At 38.7% G+C, this 17,915-nt stretch overlaps 1 protein-coding gene and 1 long non-coding RNA gene across 15 annotated transcripts in view; one reads left to right on the top strand and one right to left on the bottom strand.

Annotated features, from left to right (window-relative positions):
• The first annotated feature begins 106 nt into the window (after positions 1-106).
• Positions 107-14,249, top strand: LOC309654329. Its single transcript, XR_014260151.1, has 2 exons — positions 107-1,846; positions 2,708-14,249. It is a non-coding gene; the product is annotated as an uncharacterized lncRNA (long non-coding RNA).
• Positions 12,873-17,915, bottom strand: part of RNF111 (ring finger protein 111) — a 91,852-nt gene continuing 86,809 nt past the window's right edge. For 9 of the 14 annotated variants that reach the window (XM_082445632.1, XM_082445638.1, XM_082445624.1 and 6 more), the window contains 3 exons: positions 17,704-17,799; positions 16,544-16,671; positions 12,873-14,529 (listed from right to left, as the gene is read on the bottom strand). In XM_082445632.1, the coding sequence (XP_082301758.1) occupies positions 14,412-14,529; positions 16,544-16,671; positions 17,704-17,799 (342 nt within the window). In that variant the 3' untranslated portion in view covers positions 12,873-14,411. The remainder of the gene's footprint in view (positions 14,530-16,543; positions 16,672-17,703; positions 17,800-17,915) is intronic. The other 5 variants (XM_082445633.1, XM_082445636.1, XM_082445635.1 and 2 more) reach the window with 2 other exon arrangements.

Below are 17,915 nucleotides of genomic sequence, written 5' to 3'. Positions count from 1 at the left end.
TGATTGGCTGAATTTTCCAGACCCGTTTGGTTGTCATAACAACCGGTTTTTTTCCTGCCTACTGTCTTTTAAAAAATCTCTGCCCTAAAATAAACAAAAATGAAATGCCTCGTTGGGAAAGCAGACGTCGGACGCCGTGTCTGAATTTTGACGAGGATGTCAACGGATGTCTACGGATTACGGATGTCTACGTTTGTACTGGGTGGGCGGAAGTTGGTACTAAGGAACACCCTGGAAATGCCGTTTCTGACCTTTATTTCTCTTCCGGAAATTTCGCGTTGGAGTTTAGGTAGGGTTTGCCTGCCTGGGTCGGGGAACAGGCGCCTCTGGTTGGTTTAGGGCTGCACTGTGTTAAGTTGGTTGAGACTCAAACGTGTGCTTAAGGAATGGAAATTGTGGCGTTTACTCAAAAGCTAAGATTCCTAGGAGAGGGGGGAAAAAAATGATAAATGCGATTTGTGTGACTCGTGATTCATGTAAGCTCTCCATTGTGTTGCCGGCACCTAGCACATTGTTTCGTGTGGGTTGTGATCGGTGCTCAATAAATATTCGTCGAATAAATTATCTTATGATGAGCAAAAGATTTTAAAATGAGAAAGACAAGTGTGATCCAGCCTTGGGCAGCAGGGTGAGAGGCTCACCTCAAGACAAGAAGAAAGAAAAAGTGAGAGGAATGGGAAAGGAGAGAGGAAAGGAAAGGGTCCAAGGCCCACAGTAAAGGTAGTGAAATGACTTCTGATGATAGGCTCCATCTAACAATTTGAGCAAGTTTTCCCATCACTCCTGCTCTACTCTTTAAAAAATGGTTCCTCGCTCTGTTACTGGGGTACTAATGACCCTTAAATGAAGTGATCTGAATTAAATTCCTTCCCTTGCATCTAACATTTCTAAACCTGTTTCCTCTTTAGTAAAACAGAAATAATTGCAGCTACTATGTGGCATGGGAAGATGTTAGTGTATCCATCGTCCTATAACTAAAAATTAGGTATTCAGTGAAGAAGTATTGGGAAGGGAAAGTATTGGGTTGGCCAAAAAGTGCCTTTGGTTTTTAAGTAAAAATAAAAGACGCTTTTTTCATTTTCACCAAGAACTTTATTGAACAATGTATTCACCCTTTTGTTCCACTACCTTCCGCCATTTTTCAGGCAACTTCGTAATTCCATCTTCCCAAAACTTTTTATCTTTTTGAGAAAAGAACTGTTCCAGGTGCCTTTTACAGTCTTCCAGGGAGCTGAACTTTTTTCCATTAAGAGAATTTTGTAAAGACCAAAATAAATGGAAATCCGAAGGTGCAATTCTGGTGAATACAGTGGATGAATCAGAACTTCCCAGCCAATCTGTAACAGTTTTTGCCTGGTCATCAAAGAAACATGCAGTCTTGCATTATCCTGATGGAAGATTCTGCGTTTTCTGTTGACTAATTCTGGATGCTTTTCATCGAGTGCTGCTTTCAATTGGTCTAACTGGAAGCAGTACTTGTTGGAATTAATCGTTTAGTTTTCCGGAAGGAGCTCATGATAGAGGACTCCCTTCCAATCTGACCATATTCACACCATCACCTTCTTTGGATGAACACCGGCCTTTGGTGTTGTTGGTGGTGGTTCATTTCGCTTGCCCATGATCTCTTCCGTTCCACATTATTGTATGGTATCCACTTTTTTTTTAAATTAATTAATTAATTTATTTATTATTTATTTTTGGTTGCATTGGGTCTTCGTTGCTGTGCGTGGGTTTTCTCTAGTTGCGGCGAGCGGGGGCTACTCTTCGTTGCGGTGCACAGGCTTCTCATTGCGGTGGCTTCTCTTGTTGCAGAGCACGGGCTCTAGATGTTTTGTGCACTGGGGTTGTGAGTATAATTATATTTTTGCTTTATTGTTATAATATTGTGGTATTATCAAAAGCTACAACTACTAAACAATCCTTACCACCTCTCAGGTCTTTGTAAACAGAAATGTTAAGAATGGTAAAGTGCTTTTATTAACTGATTTGACATGGTTAAAGCTGAATAATTTAATCCATATTAGACATATTATGTTTTCATTTAAAATAGAAGTACTATTTTATGGTTTATCCCTCACTGCAACTAACCTAGAACCTTACAAATAAACTTTTTGATTCAATCTCTTGTTTAATGCATTGTAGTCCTTCTATATTTTTATTTGTTCCCTCCTGTCTTAGGTAACATTTATTGATCACTCTTCCTATATTCTAATTTAAATAAACTTTCTCATAGATTCCTCATAATCTTTATTGATAGTATTATCCCAGTTTTTTGGGGTCATTTTTTAAATTGAGGTATAATTGATACATATTAGTTTCAGGTGTACAACCTAATTATTTAACATTTGTATATATTGCAAAATGATCACCACAATGAGTCTAATTAACATGTCGTGTGTTATCTCAATCTAACAGATGAAGAAACTAAGGCTCAGAACAGTTCTCTGTCTTGGCTGCAATCACAGTCCTCATGGGTTTCAGACCTAGGGTTGGTACTCAGTTCTGATTGCAAAGCCTGTGCTCTTTCCATTGTATTTACCATTGTCCTCTCTACATTTGGCAGAAAGAGTGGGAAAAGTTTGAAACAGTCATCAAAGGGAATCGAATAGAAAATTAACCAAGGATAAATTTCCTGAAGGCCAATGGCCCTTTACATTATGGTAAAATTCTACATGATCAATACACTTTTTCTCATTTCTTGGTCAAGTACTGCTTCAAAAAGGTATGCATATGGGGCGGATATGGAGTGAAGGGAGAATACTGCAGGCGCAGAGATCACCCCAAGCAAAAGCACAGACCAATATTGGACCAGTATGACTGGAGACAAGGTGAGTGGCTTGGTTTGGCGGGAGTTATTGGACTTCAAGGTAGGTGTTGCCTAGTGTCTTCCAACCCCACGAAAGGACGTCCAAGATAGAAAGTCAGAGAGACAGATTCTGAGATTCCTACACAAATGTTTAGGTCCTGGAGTGCCAAACGGGAACTCTTCTTTTCTGACACCAAGATTCCTCAGTCTGGGGTAGAGTCTTAACACTCTTGGCTGTCAGGACTATCCTTCTGAATCACCAGAGATTTGATTGCTGTTTGTCAGACCTTCCTCACTTCTAATTTCTTATTCAGCTACCCACCTTTTTCTCCTGTTCCTGGGATTCTTTCCCTCAGACTTCCAGGACCTTCCTCCAATGGGAAAATTTCACAGTCAGATAGCCACTGTTGATGCAGAACTCAAGAACTTCAGGAGGCAAAAACTGTCCTGGGTCAGGTCAGAGCTGGAAACCTCACAGCTCTCCTAGAAGGCCCATAAACAGGCACTAGGACCATCTCAAGCTCAACCCAGGGAGCTGCTTAATTTGATCAAACATGCTAGATTATAAGCTACATGAGGGCAAGGGTGTTGGTTCTGTGCCTAGAACAAATAAAGTGCTTATTTATTGTTGAATTTTTATTAGGATTTATGTGGGTTATGTACTAGATTATCATAAAAGTCCAACAGCTCAGCTCATGGTCATGGTTTCTATATCCTTGAAGAATGCTTTTCTATTTCTGTTCTTGGTGACTTTCAGCAGCTGTTGTTCCAGATCACAGTGGAAGCATAAAGGGCCCAGTTTAATTTATATATCATTAATTGTGAATGAGACAATAAACAAATTATGATTTTCACCAGCTGATTTTTATCAGAACCCAGCTATCTTCCTCATTACTACCATGTTCTCTCCCTCAGTTGCTCTTATCACATTTCTGTCCCCTACCCTAACTGCCTACCTCTTCCTGATTTCTTTTCTCTCTTAACTAGCTAGAAGATAAATTTGCCATATTAAAATTAAAATGTCAGTGTTTGCAAGGCACTGCAGGCAACACAGAGGAGAATAAAGTGCAAGCCATGCCCTCAAGTTCAAAACAAGGAAGGGGAGACAAATAGGAACAAAATTATTTTAAGAGGCAGAACCTATAAAATATTGAGCACAAATAATACGATTAATTCAAAATGGGGATAGGTGAAGGAAGGCTTACTAGAAAGGGGACATTTGAGCTTTTAAAGGAAGGGTTAGATTTTGGCAAGCAGAGATGGCAAAGGCATTCAAGTAGAAACAATGAGAATAAATCTGTGGAAAAACAAAGCAGTCTGAGGCATTTGGATTATAGGAATGTTAAAGATAAAGCTGAAAAAGATCCAGAAAATGAGGAATCATGGAAAGTTTTTAAGAAGGATAATGACTTGGTTAGAACTTTGTTTTAGAAAGCTGACCCCTGGGGGCAGCACGAAGAATGGACTATGGAAAAAGTTTTCCCAGGTGAGACGTAACGAAAATCTGACTTGGATGAGTGTAGAGAATAAAAAAATGGAAACAAGTATGAGAGGCATTACTGGAAAAATGACAGAACCTTGATAAATGACTAAATATGGATGACAAGGGGAAACAACTGCAAGGTAACTTAAAAGTTTTGAGTGGTTAGGTTAAAATTTTCTTAAATGTTACCCAAAATAAGTAACTTTCAATGCGAATTTCTTTGGGGGGTAGGGGCAGGTCACTTTTCTTACAAAAAGAAAGACTTTTTTCTCTGCCTTGCTTGCATCCATCTTGACCTACTACTTTCACCTCGACCAATATGTCACCGTAATCTATCCCATGAAGGTAACCTGGTTATCTGTCGCTGGCTGGGCAGGGTGCATGGGTTTGTCCCAGTCTAGGGCCTGTAAGCCTGCTCAGTAGCAGGGAGACCCATAGAGGTAGAAAGAAAGACCTTTCTAGTATCTTCATGAGCCTCCACTCAAAATGAGTCTCTAAAATCTGGACCTCAAGCTTGCGGATTATTCAAGTTCTTTTTGTTTGTTTTGTTCTTTTAATCTACTAAACGCCTTGTATAAGCAAGGCACTGTGCAGACTACTTAGAAGGAAAAAAAGAGGGCATTAAAAACTAGGTCCCTGCCCTCATGGTGCTTAAAATATAAGGTCCATAAAAGGATAACAATATAATTTACTCATCCTTAGAAAGTGAGTTAAAAAGTAAAAGGTCTGTTGAGGATAATAAACCATTGACTCAAGAGTTTTAATATTATGCTGTTCGATTATTCATGCATTTCCTGTTCTCTGTTATACCAGATAAACATTGTAAGACACTCTGATTTTTGTATCATATCCTAATCAGCTTTTGTGGAATCTTGAGGAGCTACAGAATGCAGAGAATGTCCCAACTGGCATATCAAGCTGGCTTTTTAGTAACTGCCCCCATTCTGGGCTAAACTGTGCCTGTGGGGTGTGCAGGCCTACTGGGACATGACAGCCAATCCCACTCTCACACAGATGGTAGAGTGCAGACTGTGTCTCATTTCCCTTCAGTTTGTATTCCTTTTTCAATTTGTTCTTATTCTTTCCATTTCCACATCTTTCCTTTAGGAAACCTGTGCACCCTTGGAAAATACCACCATTCCAAGATCTAACTCATTAGCATGAGTGAGTTCAGGTTAATTCTGTACTTTTTAATGCTCAGGCCACAGCCAGAGTGATGATCACTTATAGGTATCATATTTTGAGGAATGTTAATAAACTAGAAAATGGTTAATAAACTAGAAATAGTTAATAAACTAGAAAACACCATATCCAGAAAATGGTGACAAAAATAGGTAAGAAGCTTAAGATCCAGTCTAAACAAAAGGGTTCTAAGGATATTCCACTTTGAGAAGACCCAAATAAATCAAGATGGCTGTCCTATAGTATCTGAAGAGCTAGCATATAGCAAGAAACCAGACTTATTTTTACATTGCTCCAAAATACAGAATAGGACCCTATGACTTATAGGAACATCTACCAAAGGAAGAGAATTATTGTTTTTTTTAAGAATTAATGATTTTAACTGTTTACAAAAGAAATGCACTTCTTCAGTAAGTAGTGACCTCATCATCCCTGGAAGAATATAACCATGGGCATAATTGGATTAGTCAGGGTTCTTCAGAGATAGACAGATAGGGAATTGGCCCACACAATTATGGAAGCTAACAAGTCCTACAATCTCCAGTCTGCAAGCTGGAGACTCAGAAGAGCCAATGGTGTAGTTCCAGTCCAAGGCTGGTAGGCTAGCAACCCAGGAAGAGCCCATGTCTCAGTCTGAGTGCAGAGACAGGAGAAACACAATGTCCCAACTTGAAAGCAGTGAAGAGGAGAAATACTCCCTTACTCATGGGGTGTAGGAGGAGGGGAAGAGAGTCTTTTCGTTCTACTCAGGCCTTCAACTGATTGGATGAGGCCCACCTACATTAAGGAGATTGCTTTTCACAGACTACAGATTTAAATCTTGATCTCATCTAGAAAACACCCCCCAAAATAGACCCAGAATAATGTTTCACCAAATGTCTGGGCACTCAGTGGTGCAAATTGACACATTAACTTTCACAATAACCATCTATTAAGAACACTGCAGGACTTCCCTGGTGGCGCAGTGGTTAAGAATCTGCCTGCGAATGCAGGGGACACGGGTTCAAGCCCTGGTCCGGGAAGATCCCACATGCTGCAGAGCAACTAAGCCTGTGCACCACAACTACTGAGACTGAGCTCTAGAGCCTGCGAGCCACAACTACTGAAGCCCGCGCACCTAGAGCCCATGCTCCGCAACAAGAGAAGTCACTGCAATGAGAAGCCCACGCATCGAAACAAAGAGTAGCCCCTGCTCGCCGCAACTAGAGAAAGCCCGTGCGCCGCAACTAGAGAAAGCCCGCGCGCAGCAATGAAGACCCAACACAGCCAAAAAATAAATTTTAAAAAAAGTTAAGAAAAAAAAAGAACACTGCAGAAAGAATTTCTAAATTACACAAAGATATGGCAGTCAAAGGAACAGAAATATCTCCATCACATAAGTTTCTTTTTCTCAAATATCAGTGTGGGGAAGTCAAAGTTCCTCCACCACTGATTCCTCTCATGATAACACTTGAGAAAATAAACCATTTGCACACATGACTTCTCCATATGCTAAACTTTGGCTTGGGGGGAAAAAATGTGTTCAGGAAGTTTGTACTAGGAATTATAACAAAGCAATGGCACTTGTTTTACCTTACTGTGATTAATTAAAGATGGTCACAATTTTTTTTTTGCTGCTGCTACTTCTATTAATAGGTACAGTCTTTTTCCCCTCCCCTTGAATCTGGGCTAGCCTTGCTTTGACTCACAGAACATGGCAGAAATGACACTGTGCCAGTTCCAGGCCTAGGTCTTAGGAAGCCTGGCAGTCTCTTCTTTCTTAGAGCTCTGAGTCACCATGTAAAGAAGTCTAGCTCTCCCTCACTAGAGAGACCACATCAAGAGAGATGCCCAGGGACTTCCCTGGTGGCGCAGTGGTTAAGAATCTGCCTGCCAATGCAGGGGACATGGGTTCGAGCCCTGGTCCGGGAAGATCCCACATGCTGCTGAGCAACTAAGCCCGTGAGTCACAACTACTGAGCCTGCACTCTAGAGCCTGTGAGCCACAACTACTGAGCCCACATGCCACAACTACTGAAGCCCGCGTGCCTAGGGCCCATGCTCTGCAACAAGAGAAGCCACTGCATTGAGAAGCCCGTGCACTGCAACGAAGAGTAGCCCCCCTCGCCACAACTAGAGAAAGCCTGCGTGCAGCAACGAAAACCCAACACAGCCAAAAATAAATAAATTAAAAAAAAAAAAAGAGAGATGCCCAGTGAGTCTTCAGCTGTCCCAGCCATCCCAGCTAAAGCATCAGACATCTAAGGGAGGCCACGCTGGCATTCCATCCCAGTAGAGCTCCCAACTCAATACAGTCACATGAAGAACGCAGTGGTCACACCACACTGAGATATGAGCAGTTCCTGCCCAGCCCTGCCCATATTGTACAGTGATGACCAAATAAATATTGTGTCTAAGTCACTAAGATTTGGTGTGGTTTGTTACATAATAGGTAACAGATATATTTACCTGGGAGTATTCTCAATCCTTGCACCAAATAAGCTTTTTTGTTTGCTGGAAGTTTTTTTTCCTTTTGCTGCATCAGGTCTTCGTTGCTGCGTGCAGGCTTTCTCTAGTTGTGGCGAGGGGGGCTACTCTTCGTTGTGGTGCATGGGCTTCTCACTGTGGTGGTTTCTCTTGTTGCGGAGCACAGGCTCTAGGCACACGGGCTTCAGTAGTTGCGGCACGTGGGCTCAGTAGTTGTGGCGCACAGGCTTAGTTGCTCCGCAGCACGTGGCATCTTCCCAGACCAGGGATTGAACCAGTGTCCCCTGCACTGGCAGGCAGATTCTTAACCACTGCACCACCAGGGATATCCCTGCTGCAAGTCTTGCATCTTACTGTTTCCTATGGTGTCACGGCTTAGGAAAACATAGCACAGTAGCTAGGATTTATAATTATTTGTAAACTATGAACCTCAAAAACATTATTCTGGGACTTCCCTTGTGGTCCAGTGGTTAAGACTCTGTGCTTCCAACGCAGGGGGGCATGGGTTTGAACCCTGGTCGGGGAGCTAAGATCCCACATGCTGTGCAGCACAGCCAAAAAAACAAAAAAAAATTATTCTTGGAAAATTTTTCACACGGGCAACTTGAATGCCTGAGCCATTTCCAGATATTTTGGCATTTGGTTACCTGCTGAGGGCACAGTGGATTTAGTGCTGAACCATGGATCAGATGTAATGGAGAGCCCTGGGAAGGACTGAGACCAGTCTGATAGAATCTTTGGCTACAGAAGTCCAAGATGTCTGGAGACTGGTTCTTGACATAGGGGATAAGACAGGTTACTAACCGTGGTGTTTTAAAAATGTGTACACAAATTCTTGCTGTACCTTTCTTCAAATGTTAGAACCCAATCAACTCCTCTTGAGTATAGGCTATATTTAGTGACTTGCTTCTAATGAATATAATGTGGCAAGAATGAGAGTATACCTTCTGTGACTAGATGAAAAATATCACTGTGGCTTCCTACTTTCTCTCTGTGGTCATTTGCTCTGGGGAAGCCAGCTACCCTGTTGTGAAGACATCTGAGTCCCACATAACAAGGAAGTGAGGTCTCTTGGCCAACAGCCAATAAGGAACCGAAGTCTCCTACCAACAGCCATGTGAGTGAGCCATCGTGGAAACACATCTTCCAGACCCAGTAATGACATCAGATGACTGCAGCCCCAGCTATCACCTTGATTGTAACTTCATGAGACTCCCTGAGCCAGAAGCACCAAGCTAAGCTGCTCCCAAATTCCTGACCCACAGAAACTAAGATGTTTGATGGTTAAGCCACTAAGTTTTAGGGTAACCAAACAATAGATAGGTAATACAAACCTTTGGGGTTTGGGGCATGTGTGGCTAACAACAAAGTTCTAGGAACCCAGGTACACCATAGCTTATTCTCTGAGCAAATACTAACAGTACGGTAGTCTAGATAGCAGTTCAATAAAGATATCCATTCCTTTTTAAAGCCAGGCTGGAAGACTTACCATATCTCTTCCAATTCCCTTGTCAAAAACTCTTCTTGAGAATCTAAAAAACAGAATCCTTAGGATAACAGGTTTAGAGCATCCCATATTATGAGCCAGATTGGAAATCTGAGTATCTTGAGCTGTGCTACCAGCCACACAGGCAATGGCAGAAGCCAAACTCTTCCTTTCTGTAACACAACATTATCAATAACAATCTGCGGAAGTTTACTCTCCAAAGCACCCCCCAACCCTGCACACATACTGTATACCACCACCTAAAGCAAAACTGACTCAGCGTAGCACACAATGAAAATGACTATTTAGTAAATCTAACCATTCTCGGTAGTGATGATAAAGGATTAAAGGAGACATGCAATTTCTTTGGGCTAATCAAAAGCTTCTCCTGGAAACCTACACCTTCCACACACTCTCGGTCTAAGAATAAGCCTAGAAGCAGCTAATACAATAACATAGGCAGCTCCGCAGTGTGCTTAATTAATCCTTAATGGGCACCAGATCCCTGCATAACACAATTTGATGGGGAGAAAAATTAGGAGAGATTGAGAAATTCTAGCTGTTAATCTCTCCGTAATATTTTCTTTTAGCTCAGAGAGGCAAATGGTTTCACATCCTGTGCCAAGTCTGATCTATTGGCAGCAGCTGCCTAAAATACCGCATTGGACGGTTTTTATGGGTAACTATGTGCCTGATGTGACTTCAAAGCAAAGGAACATGTGCTGGGAATCTTCCATTCCTCTGGTAGAAGAAAAATTTGAAGGGCTGAAGAGGATTGTTCATTCTTATCTAGTAATCAGTTGCTTGGACTCAGTAAGAGTAAAGATTACAGCGAACACTGATCTATGGTTCAGCATCTCGCTATGCTACCATTTGTCAGCAAGGGCAAGGGTATTTGGGCGGTGGGGTGGGATGGAGCAAGCATTGGGAGAACGTATCTTCTTAAGTATGTCCTATATGCAAAGCTCTTTACACTCATCTCATTTAATTCTAATGACAAACTATTTCTGTTACAGATAAGAAAGATGAAGCTCAGAAAGGTTAAGTTTTTTAGAGTTACACAATTCTAAGCCCAAGTCTGTCTGCCACCAACGACTATATTCTTTTCAAAACTCCAAAAGATCAACTGTGTGGCCTGTGAATCTGTACAGAATACAGAGGAGAGAGAAGGCCCAGCAGGCCCAACCACAAAAGTGGTAACATTTATTTTTCTTAGAAAGAAATAGCTGTTTTGGACATAACTCTTAATTCAAGGAAATGAGTGAAATCTATAACTGAGAGAAAATATTTCAGTATTGATATATCCAATACTGTGACATGTCAAGTCTTGAATAAGCAAGAAAATTTACTGTTCCCAGAGGTTTTGGAAGTTAAATTAGAAATCAGGACGCAAGGCTTCCCCGGTGGCACAGTGGTTAAGAACCCGCCTGCCAATGCAGGGCACACGGGTTCAAGCCCTGGTCCGGGAAGGTCCCACATGCCGCAGAACAGCTAAGCCTGCGCGCCACAACTAAGCCTGCACTCTAGAGCCCGCGAGCCACAACTACTGAAGCCTGAGTGCCACAACTTCTGAAGCCCACGCGCCTAGAGCTCATGTTCTGCAACAAGAGAAGCCACCGCAATGAGAAGCCCACGCACCGCAGCGAAGAGTAGCCCCAGCTCACTGCAACTAAAGCAAGCCCGCACGCGTAGCAACAAAGACCCAACACAGCCAAAAATAAATAAACTAATTAATTTTTTAAAAATCAGGATGCAGTAATAACCAAAATGGGAAAAGAATTTGAAAAAGAATAGATCCATGTCTATGTATAACTGAATCACTCTGCTGTACACCTGAAACACAACATTGTAAATCAACTATACTCCAATATAAAATTAAAATTTTTTAAAAATCAGAGATATGGGGACATATGTATGTGTATAACTGATTCACTTTGTTATAAAGCAGAAACTACTACACCATTGTAAAGCAATTATACTCCAATAAAGATGTTTTAAAAAAAAATTCAGGATGCATTTTCTACAAAATTAAGCTATTCCCATTTATGAAACACTAATAATAAAATGTCTACAGAGTTTACATTTTAATTTGTATTACAAATAGCATTTTTAAAACAGAGCTAGTTTTCTGTCTGTCAAATAGTTATGGTTCAAATGATGAAATGTGCTAGCAGCTTAAACAAAATCACCAGATTAAAAAAATGTTTCAAATATCAGTTTATCACTTGCATATTAACAACGATGAATGTAAGGATTTGCTGACAAAAGAGTTTTAAAGTATTTGGATAGCTATCACTGAAATTTTCGTTTTGACACAGATGTAGCAGGATATGGAAGACACCAAAACAAAGCACAGAGAAGTTAAAATACTAAAAATTATTTTCTTTCTCACTTGGTTCATTACTAATCACATTTTTCTGTAATTAATTGCAGTAGCTTAAGAAGCTCCTGCATTAACAATTCAGGTATATGCTACAAATACTTGCATAAAATAAATTTTAAAGTAATGATACTTCAGATTTTAAAAAAATCAGTAGCAATCATTAAACAGGTCAATAAGTAGTTGTGCATCTAAATCTGATATAATATTAAAAAAAAAGAGAGAAATCTATCTGTATTTGTGTTTTGGGGAGCATAAAGAGGACTCCATTGTATAGAATTCTCCCCATCTTACTCCTTGGCACAGACCCTGGGTTTTCCAGTGGTAAAGTCCTACATCCATCACAGGCTACCTGAAGACAGGCTACTAGCTCTTGTCCCCAGTAAGATGGCAAACAAAGTCTCTCTCTCTCTTTTTCTCTCTCTCATTCTGTCTTGCCACTCCTCCCACAACCCTTCTACAACTGCAGCTTAATCATCTAGTATTCTTTTTTTTTTTTGATTTTTAAATTATTATTATAATTTTTTTTTTTGGCTGCATTGGGTCTTCGTTGCGGTGCGCGGGCTTCTCACTGAGGTGGCTTCTCTTGTTGCGGAGCATGGGCTCTAGGCACGTGGGCTTCAGTAACTGCAGCACGTGGGCTCAGTAGTTGTGGCTCGTGGGCTCCAGAGCGCAGACTCAGTAGTTGCGGCGCATGGGCTTAGTTGCCCGTTGGCATGTGGGATCTTCCCGGACCAGGGATCGAACCCGTGTCCCCTGCATTGGCAGGCTGATTCTTAACCACTGCACCACCAGGGAAGTCCCTAGTATTCTTTTTAAATGTGTTATTTTATATCCAAATTTCTAAACCATAGTCCATCCTCCATCTCTACACATACTATGTTGAAGCACGCTGATACTGACAATTACTATGGTGTAACATTTACTAATACAAAACAAGGGCAAGTAGCCATAACTGAATGAATACAAACATCAAATTATGCAAATGTCAACTTGAGTGAGATCACTGTTTTGAATTCCAAGATGTTCAGTGTAAACAGTTTTATAAAAATGAATTATGAAACACAAAGACAATAGAAATATAAGTTATTTATTAATCAATCCACTTACAAAGCAGGTGGCTTAATGCAAGCTTATCGACATCTTCACATATGATCCATGGGAACATGTCTTCCACATACAGACAGTGATGTTACTGACTGATGCATTTGCAATCTCGGGCATATTAAGCATATTTAGACAAATAAAATTAGGCTATCCTGTATATGAAAGTATCTTGATAATACACATCCTTAAGTGGATTAAAACTTTCTCCAAAGGAGAAATGTTAGTACATTAACTTAACTTTAATATTCTATATTATGCAGTAAATCTTAACTATAGAAATTAAAATTTTTAAATCAGTGATCGACTCTTGGTAATGTATGAAGTGGGAGTCTAAAACCAGAGCAACAGTAGGTTGACAGTATAATTTGTGCCTCACAGTATCTGCAGACTTACTGTTTTCAAGTTTAAAGAGAAATAAAACAAGAGACATGTAGATTCAGCTGACTTTATTTATCTTTAAACTAATAAAAATCCCTTTAAAAGTGATCTTGGGACCTTTAGAAGTTCTATGAATGCACAGATACCTGCCGATGATTGCAATTCTAAATCCTGACTAAATGTGTTTACAAAAATCAATGTAAGCAGATATCTTTAATATACGTGCTTAGCAGAAGACTGAACAAAATTCTACATGTCTTCTCCAATTTCCCTAAAATTTTGTTAAATCTGCAAGTATGTACAATCCAGCTAATTGAAATTACTATTTAGTGTTCATCAGAGCTGTTTCACAGCAGCAAAAATTGAATCTGGGAAATAAAATTCTAATCGATGTAGGAAAAAGATAAATACAATCAGAACAGCAGTCTAAATGTATAATATCAATATTCAACTCTATCTGCATTGTGCTGAAAGGAAAAGGATACACCAAGAAAATTTCTATTGATCACTCTGGTGATGTGAATACCACCTGCATCTGATTGAAAATGGTTTGTATTCTGTTCCCAGTATCAAGAATGGTATTTAACTCAGAACTCCATATTGTAAATATACAGCAGCCATTTTGTCCTAATTAAGGAATGTCTTAATACACAATATTATCATTTTCTAGAGGATCTTTATACATTAAACTAAAGTACATGATTGATTAAATTAAACGTTAGTAATGGATAAAAAAAAATTCATAATTCTCAAGACCTGGTACTATGTAAAAAACAAAAAGACCACGAAATTCTACTTACTAAAGCAGCTAATCTTGCCTGCAAGTTTAGGGTCACAAGCCCATAATATGTGCAAAGAAATGCAATACAAGGAACCATGCAAAAATACAGTAAAATGATATAGGAAAAATGTCAAATCTAGAAAAAAAAAAAGCTTTTATAAATACATCAAAATCAACTGTATACATAAACTGTAGGTCTAGCATTAGTTGTACCATATAGCAGAGCCAGCACTCTAAGTTCACGGCTTCCAAATCTGCGCAGGTAAGTCATGCCATCTTTGGTAGACTGCAGTACCAGGAGGGTGGGAATGAGAGGGAGGATAAGAGTTCTGAAACATGGTGTCAACTTTCACTTGGCAGCTGGGCCTCAATGTCCACTCTGCATATGGGGCACTTCTTATTGGTAATCAACCACTGGTCAACACACACTTGGTGGAAAAGGTGCATACAGGGAAGGCGTCTATTATAGGCAAACAAAACAAAAAGCAATAATTAATTTTATGACAAGCGTAGTGGCATTTATTTTTAAACAAATGATACATGTAATAATTCAGTAATGTTCTGAAGTTACTAAACATTTTTCTCTTCTGTTAAAAAAAGAACACCCCTCCAAAAAACACCCCTCCGTACTCAAGAGTTACACCTACATTAAATTAATACTCTGGGCAATATAATGTATAAATGACCAAGATAATTAACTGTCACAGGTATGGAATCAAATTATGTAAAATCTCAAGAATTTTAAGAACAACAATTACATTAGCAATTATTCCAGCTTCACTTCTCTACGTGAGCTGCCAATGCACTGGAGTTGGCAATATGTTTCCTGTAACATAATATTTTAAGTACATTTTTTAATATCAAATCATTGTTTTGTGAAGCACTTTCAAAAAAAATCTCATTTAATTCTCTCTCAAAAACCTTAGAACTGGGGCTTCCCTGGTGGCACAGTGGTTGAGAGTCTGCCTGCCAATGCAGGGGACACGGGTTCGAGCCCTGGTCTGGGAGGATCCCACATGCCGCGGAGCGACTGGGCCCGTGAGCCACAATTACTGAGCCTGCGCGTCTGGAGCCTATGCTCCGCAACAGGAGAGGCTGCGATGGTGAGGGGCCCGCGCACCGCGATGAAGAGTGGCCTCCACTTGCCACAACTAGAGAGAGCCCTCGCACAGAAACGAAGACCCAACACAGCCATAAATAAATAAGTAAAATTAAAAAAAAAAAAAACAACAACCTTAGAACTTATGTTGTAAATATACAGCAGCCATATCATACTGATTAAGGAATGTCTTAATATGCAATATTATTTTGTCTACAGGATCTTTACACATTAAATTTAAGTACCTGATTGATTAAAGGTTAATAATATTGTTTTCATGTTATATCCACTTAATTCTATGCTACTCTTTTAAAAGTAGGTTAAAAAGAGATGTTTACTTTAGTACACTACACTACCAATTAGAAATTGAGAAATAAAGAAATAATATTATGGTAATAAATATTACCCATGCAATAACTGGGTAATGTTAAATCTAAGTGTAACAGTAGGATAAAAGTTACTGACTTAAGTGTCCATTTCAACTTCCACCCCCGTTAAGAGTTGTCATACATTTCAGACTTCCTAATATTTTGTAAAAATAGCTAAAAAGAGGTGTTCCAATTATTCCTTGCACAGTATTGTCAATATTGTAAAAACAATTATCATCCATATTTATAAATCTTCACTGGAAATACAGTGTTCAAATAACCTTATATGTGGTATAGTAGACAACTTTTTATAACATTTTTTCTCTCTCGTAGCCAACTGAAGAAATACGATAAAGTTTTCCGTATAAACTAGGGCAACAAAACTACTATACAGTTTTTATATATGTTATAGAACTTGTTTCATATGGGATTATGTTACATTAGAAAAAAACAGAATAGGAACAAAACAATTAACTTAAGAGATTATAAAAAGAGAAGTCTAAAATTAATATTTGGTTAGCATAATAGCATTTCCTAAATCACACAGTTGCAAGAAGAAAACAGTCTACAAACCGAGAGGAAATTTTAGAACAAGATTACTTTATAAAAGATGCTGTAAAACAAACTGCATGGAGCTAATATGGATCCCCCTCGTTAAGCTCTGGAGGATACATTAATATATCTGTCTTGGCCTCCAAAGCTTCTCACCTCTCAAATTCTCCTTCCTGGAAGATTTAAAGAAGACAATTTTGACCACAAAATTTCCCTGGCCAAGTCTTGGTGTGGTCCCAAAACAGGTAGTATATTTCCCATCCACACCCCTTTGCTGTTAATACAGAGACTTTAATCTTTTTTATTCTTTCACTCACTATAAGAAGGCAATTCTACATGTCAGAGACTGGTAACAGGGTATGCCAGGAGTAATCTTTATTTGGGTTCTGGTCTACTTTCAAATAAAATCTTGTGCAGTTTTGACAATGGATTTTAGATAATTAGTGTCTAGTTACCTCACATCTTCACCTTCCTCTAAAATAGACAAACAGATAGTACATTTTTCCTCTGTGTCTTCCTCAGTCCCTTCTTCCCCATCTTGTTTGCAGTGCAGTTTCCTCTGTGAGAACCAATCAGTTGTTACCTTATTAGTAGAGATGACATTATTGAACAACTGAGTAAAGTCTGTGTTTATTTGAAAAACAAAACAAAACAAAACCACACATTCACCCACAACTTATTTCCCAGGTAAAACTGTCATGAATTAAAGGATGAATTAAGTGAGTATTATCAACTAAGTGTTCTTGTAAGACCCTTAAATAATGAGCATCAAAAGCAAAATTAAAAGTAACAGAAATTCATTAGTTTGAAATTTATCGTTTTCAATCCACAATTAGAATATTATGTACTATTTTTGTCCTATCATGAGCACAGCCAAATAAACTTTATTTTACTAATGAATATTTCAAATAACATTCAAAAAATTAATGCTAATTATAGTATTTAGCTTAAACAGTTGAAAGGACTTTAATGGTTATACCTCATTAATACTCTTAGAAAAAGGATGAAAAATACAATAAACAGAAATTTCACACTTTATTAGTCTCTATAGCAAAGAACATTGTCGTCTGTTGAAAGAAATTTATTTAACATGCCTAGTCCATAACTTCTAGATGTAATACTACATAAGGAATATAAGGGTAGAATGTAAGAAATGTAGGTCAATTAAATGTCCATCAAAATAACTGACTAGTTAAATTATGTATGGTGCTACTGTATGATGGAATTCTGTATAAGCGATTAAAAAGAACATGGATCATCTGTAGGTGCTGGTATAGGATGAAAAGAAAATGTGCAAAAATGTGTGTATATTATCCCCTTTATTTTTAAAAGTGAAAGAAAAATATATACATATGCATATTATTAAAAATATGTGGAAGAATACCTAAGAAATCTTTAAGCATGATTTTTCTCCTGGGAAGGAAAACTAGGATCAGTAGGGTAACAGACTTCAGAGTATATATTTTCATACTTTCAATTTTTTTAACCATATGCATGTATTGTTTTAATAATAAAAAATGTAGTTGCTAGACTCCACAAACTCAAAGGAAGTCCATAATATTAAATGTTATGCATTTCAATAATAATGTAGATGTTTCATAGAATAAATTCTTACTTTTTTGTATTTATGTGGATATGTACATCTTTCAATTGTCCCCTGGGATGCTCCACGATTGACATTTCCTAGTCTTTCTTCCAAATGAATAAGTTCCTGAAGGTGAAGAATAACTAGTATTAAAAGTCAGGATGATTATTCCTTGAACAGCACTGTCAATACTGTAAAAGCAATAAAGTTCCATATTTATAAACCTGCAATGTAAATAGAGT

This window comes from Balaenoptera physalus (genome assembly GCF_965194825.1).
Source record: "Balaenoptera physalus genome assembly, chromosome: 2".
NCBI classification, from domain to species: domain Eukaryota; kingdom Metazoa; phylum Chordata; class Mammalia; order Artiodactyla; family Balaenopteridae; genus Balaenoptera; species Balaenoptera physalus.
Note: the sequence above shows the minus strand (reverse complement) of the source record. Positions and strands in the feature narration are given on the sequence as shown.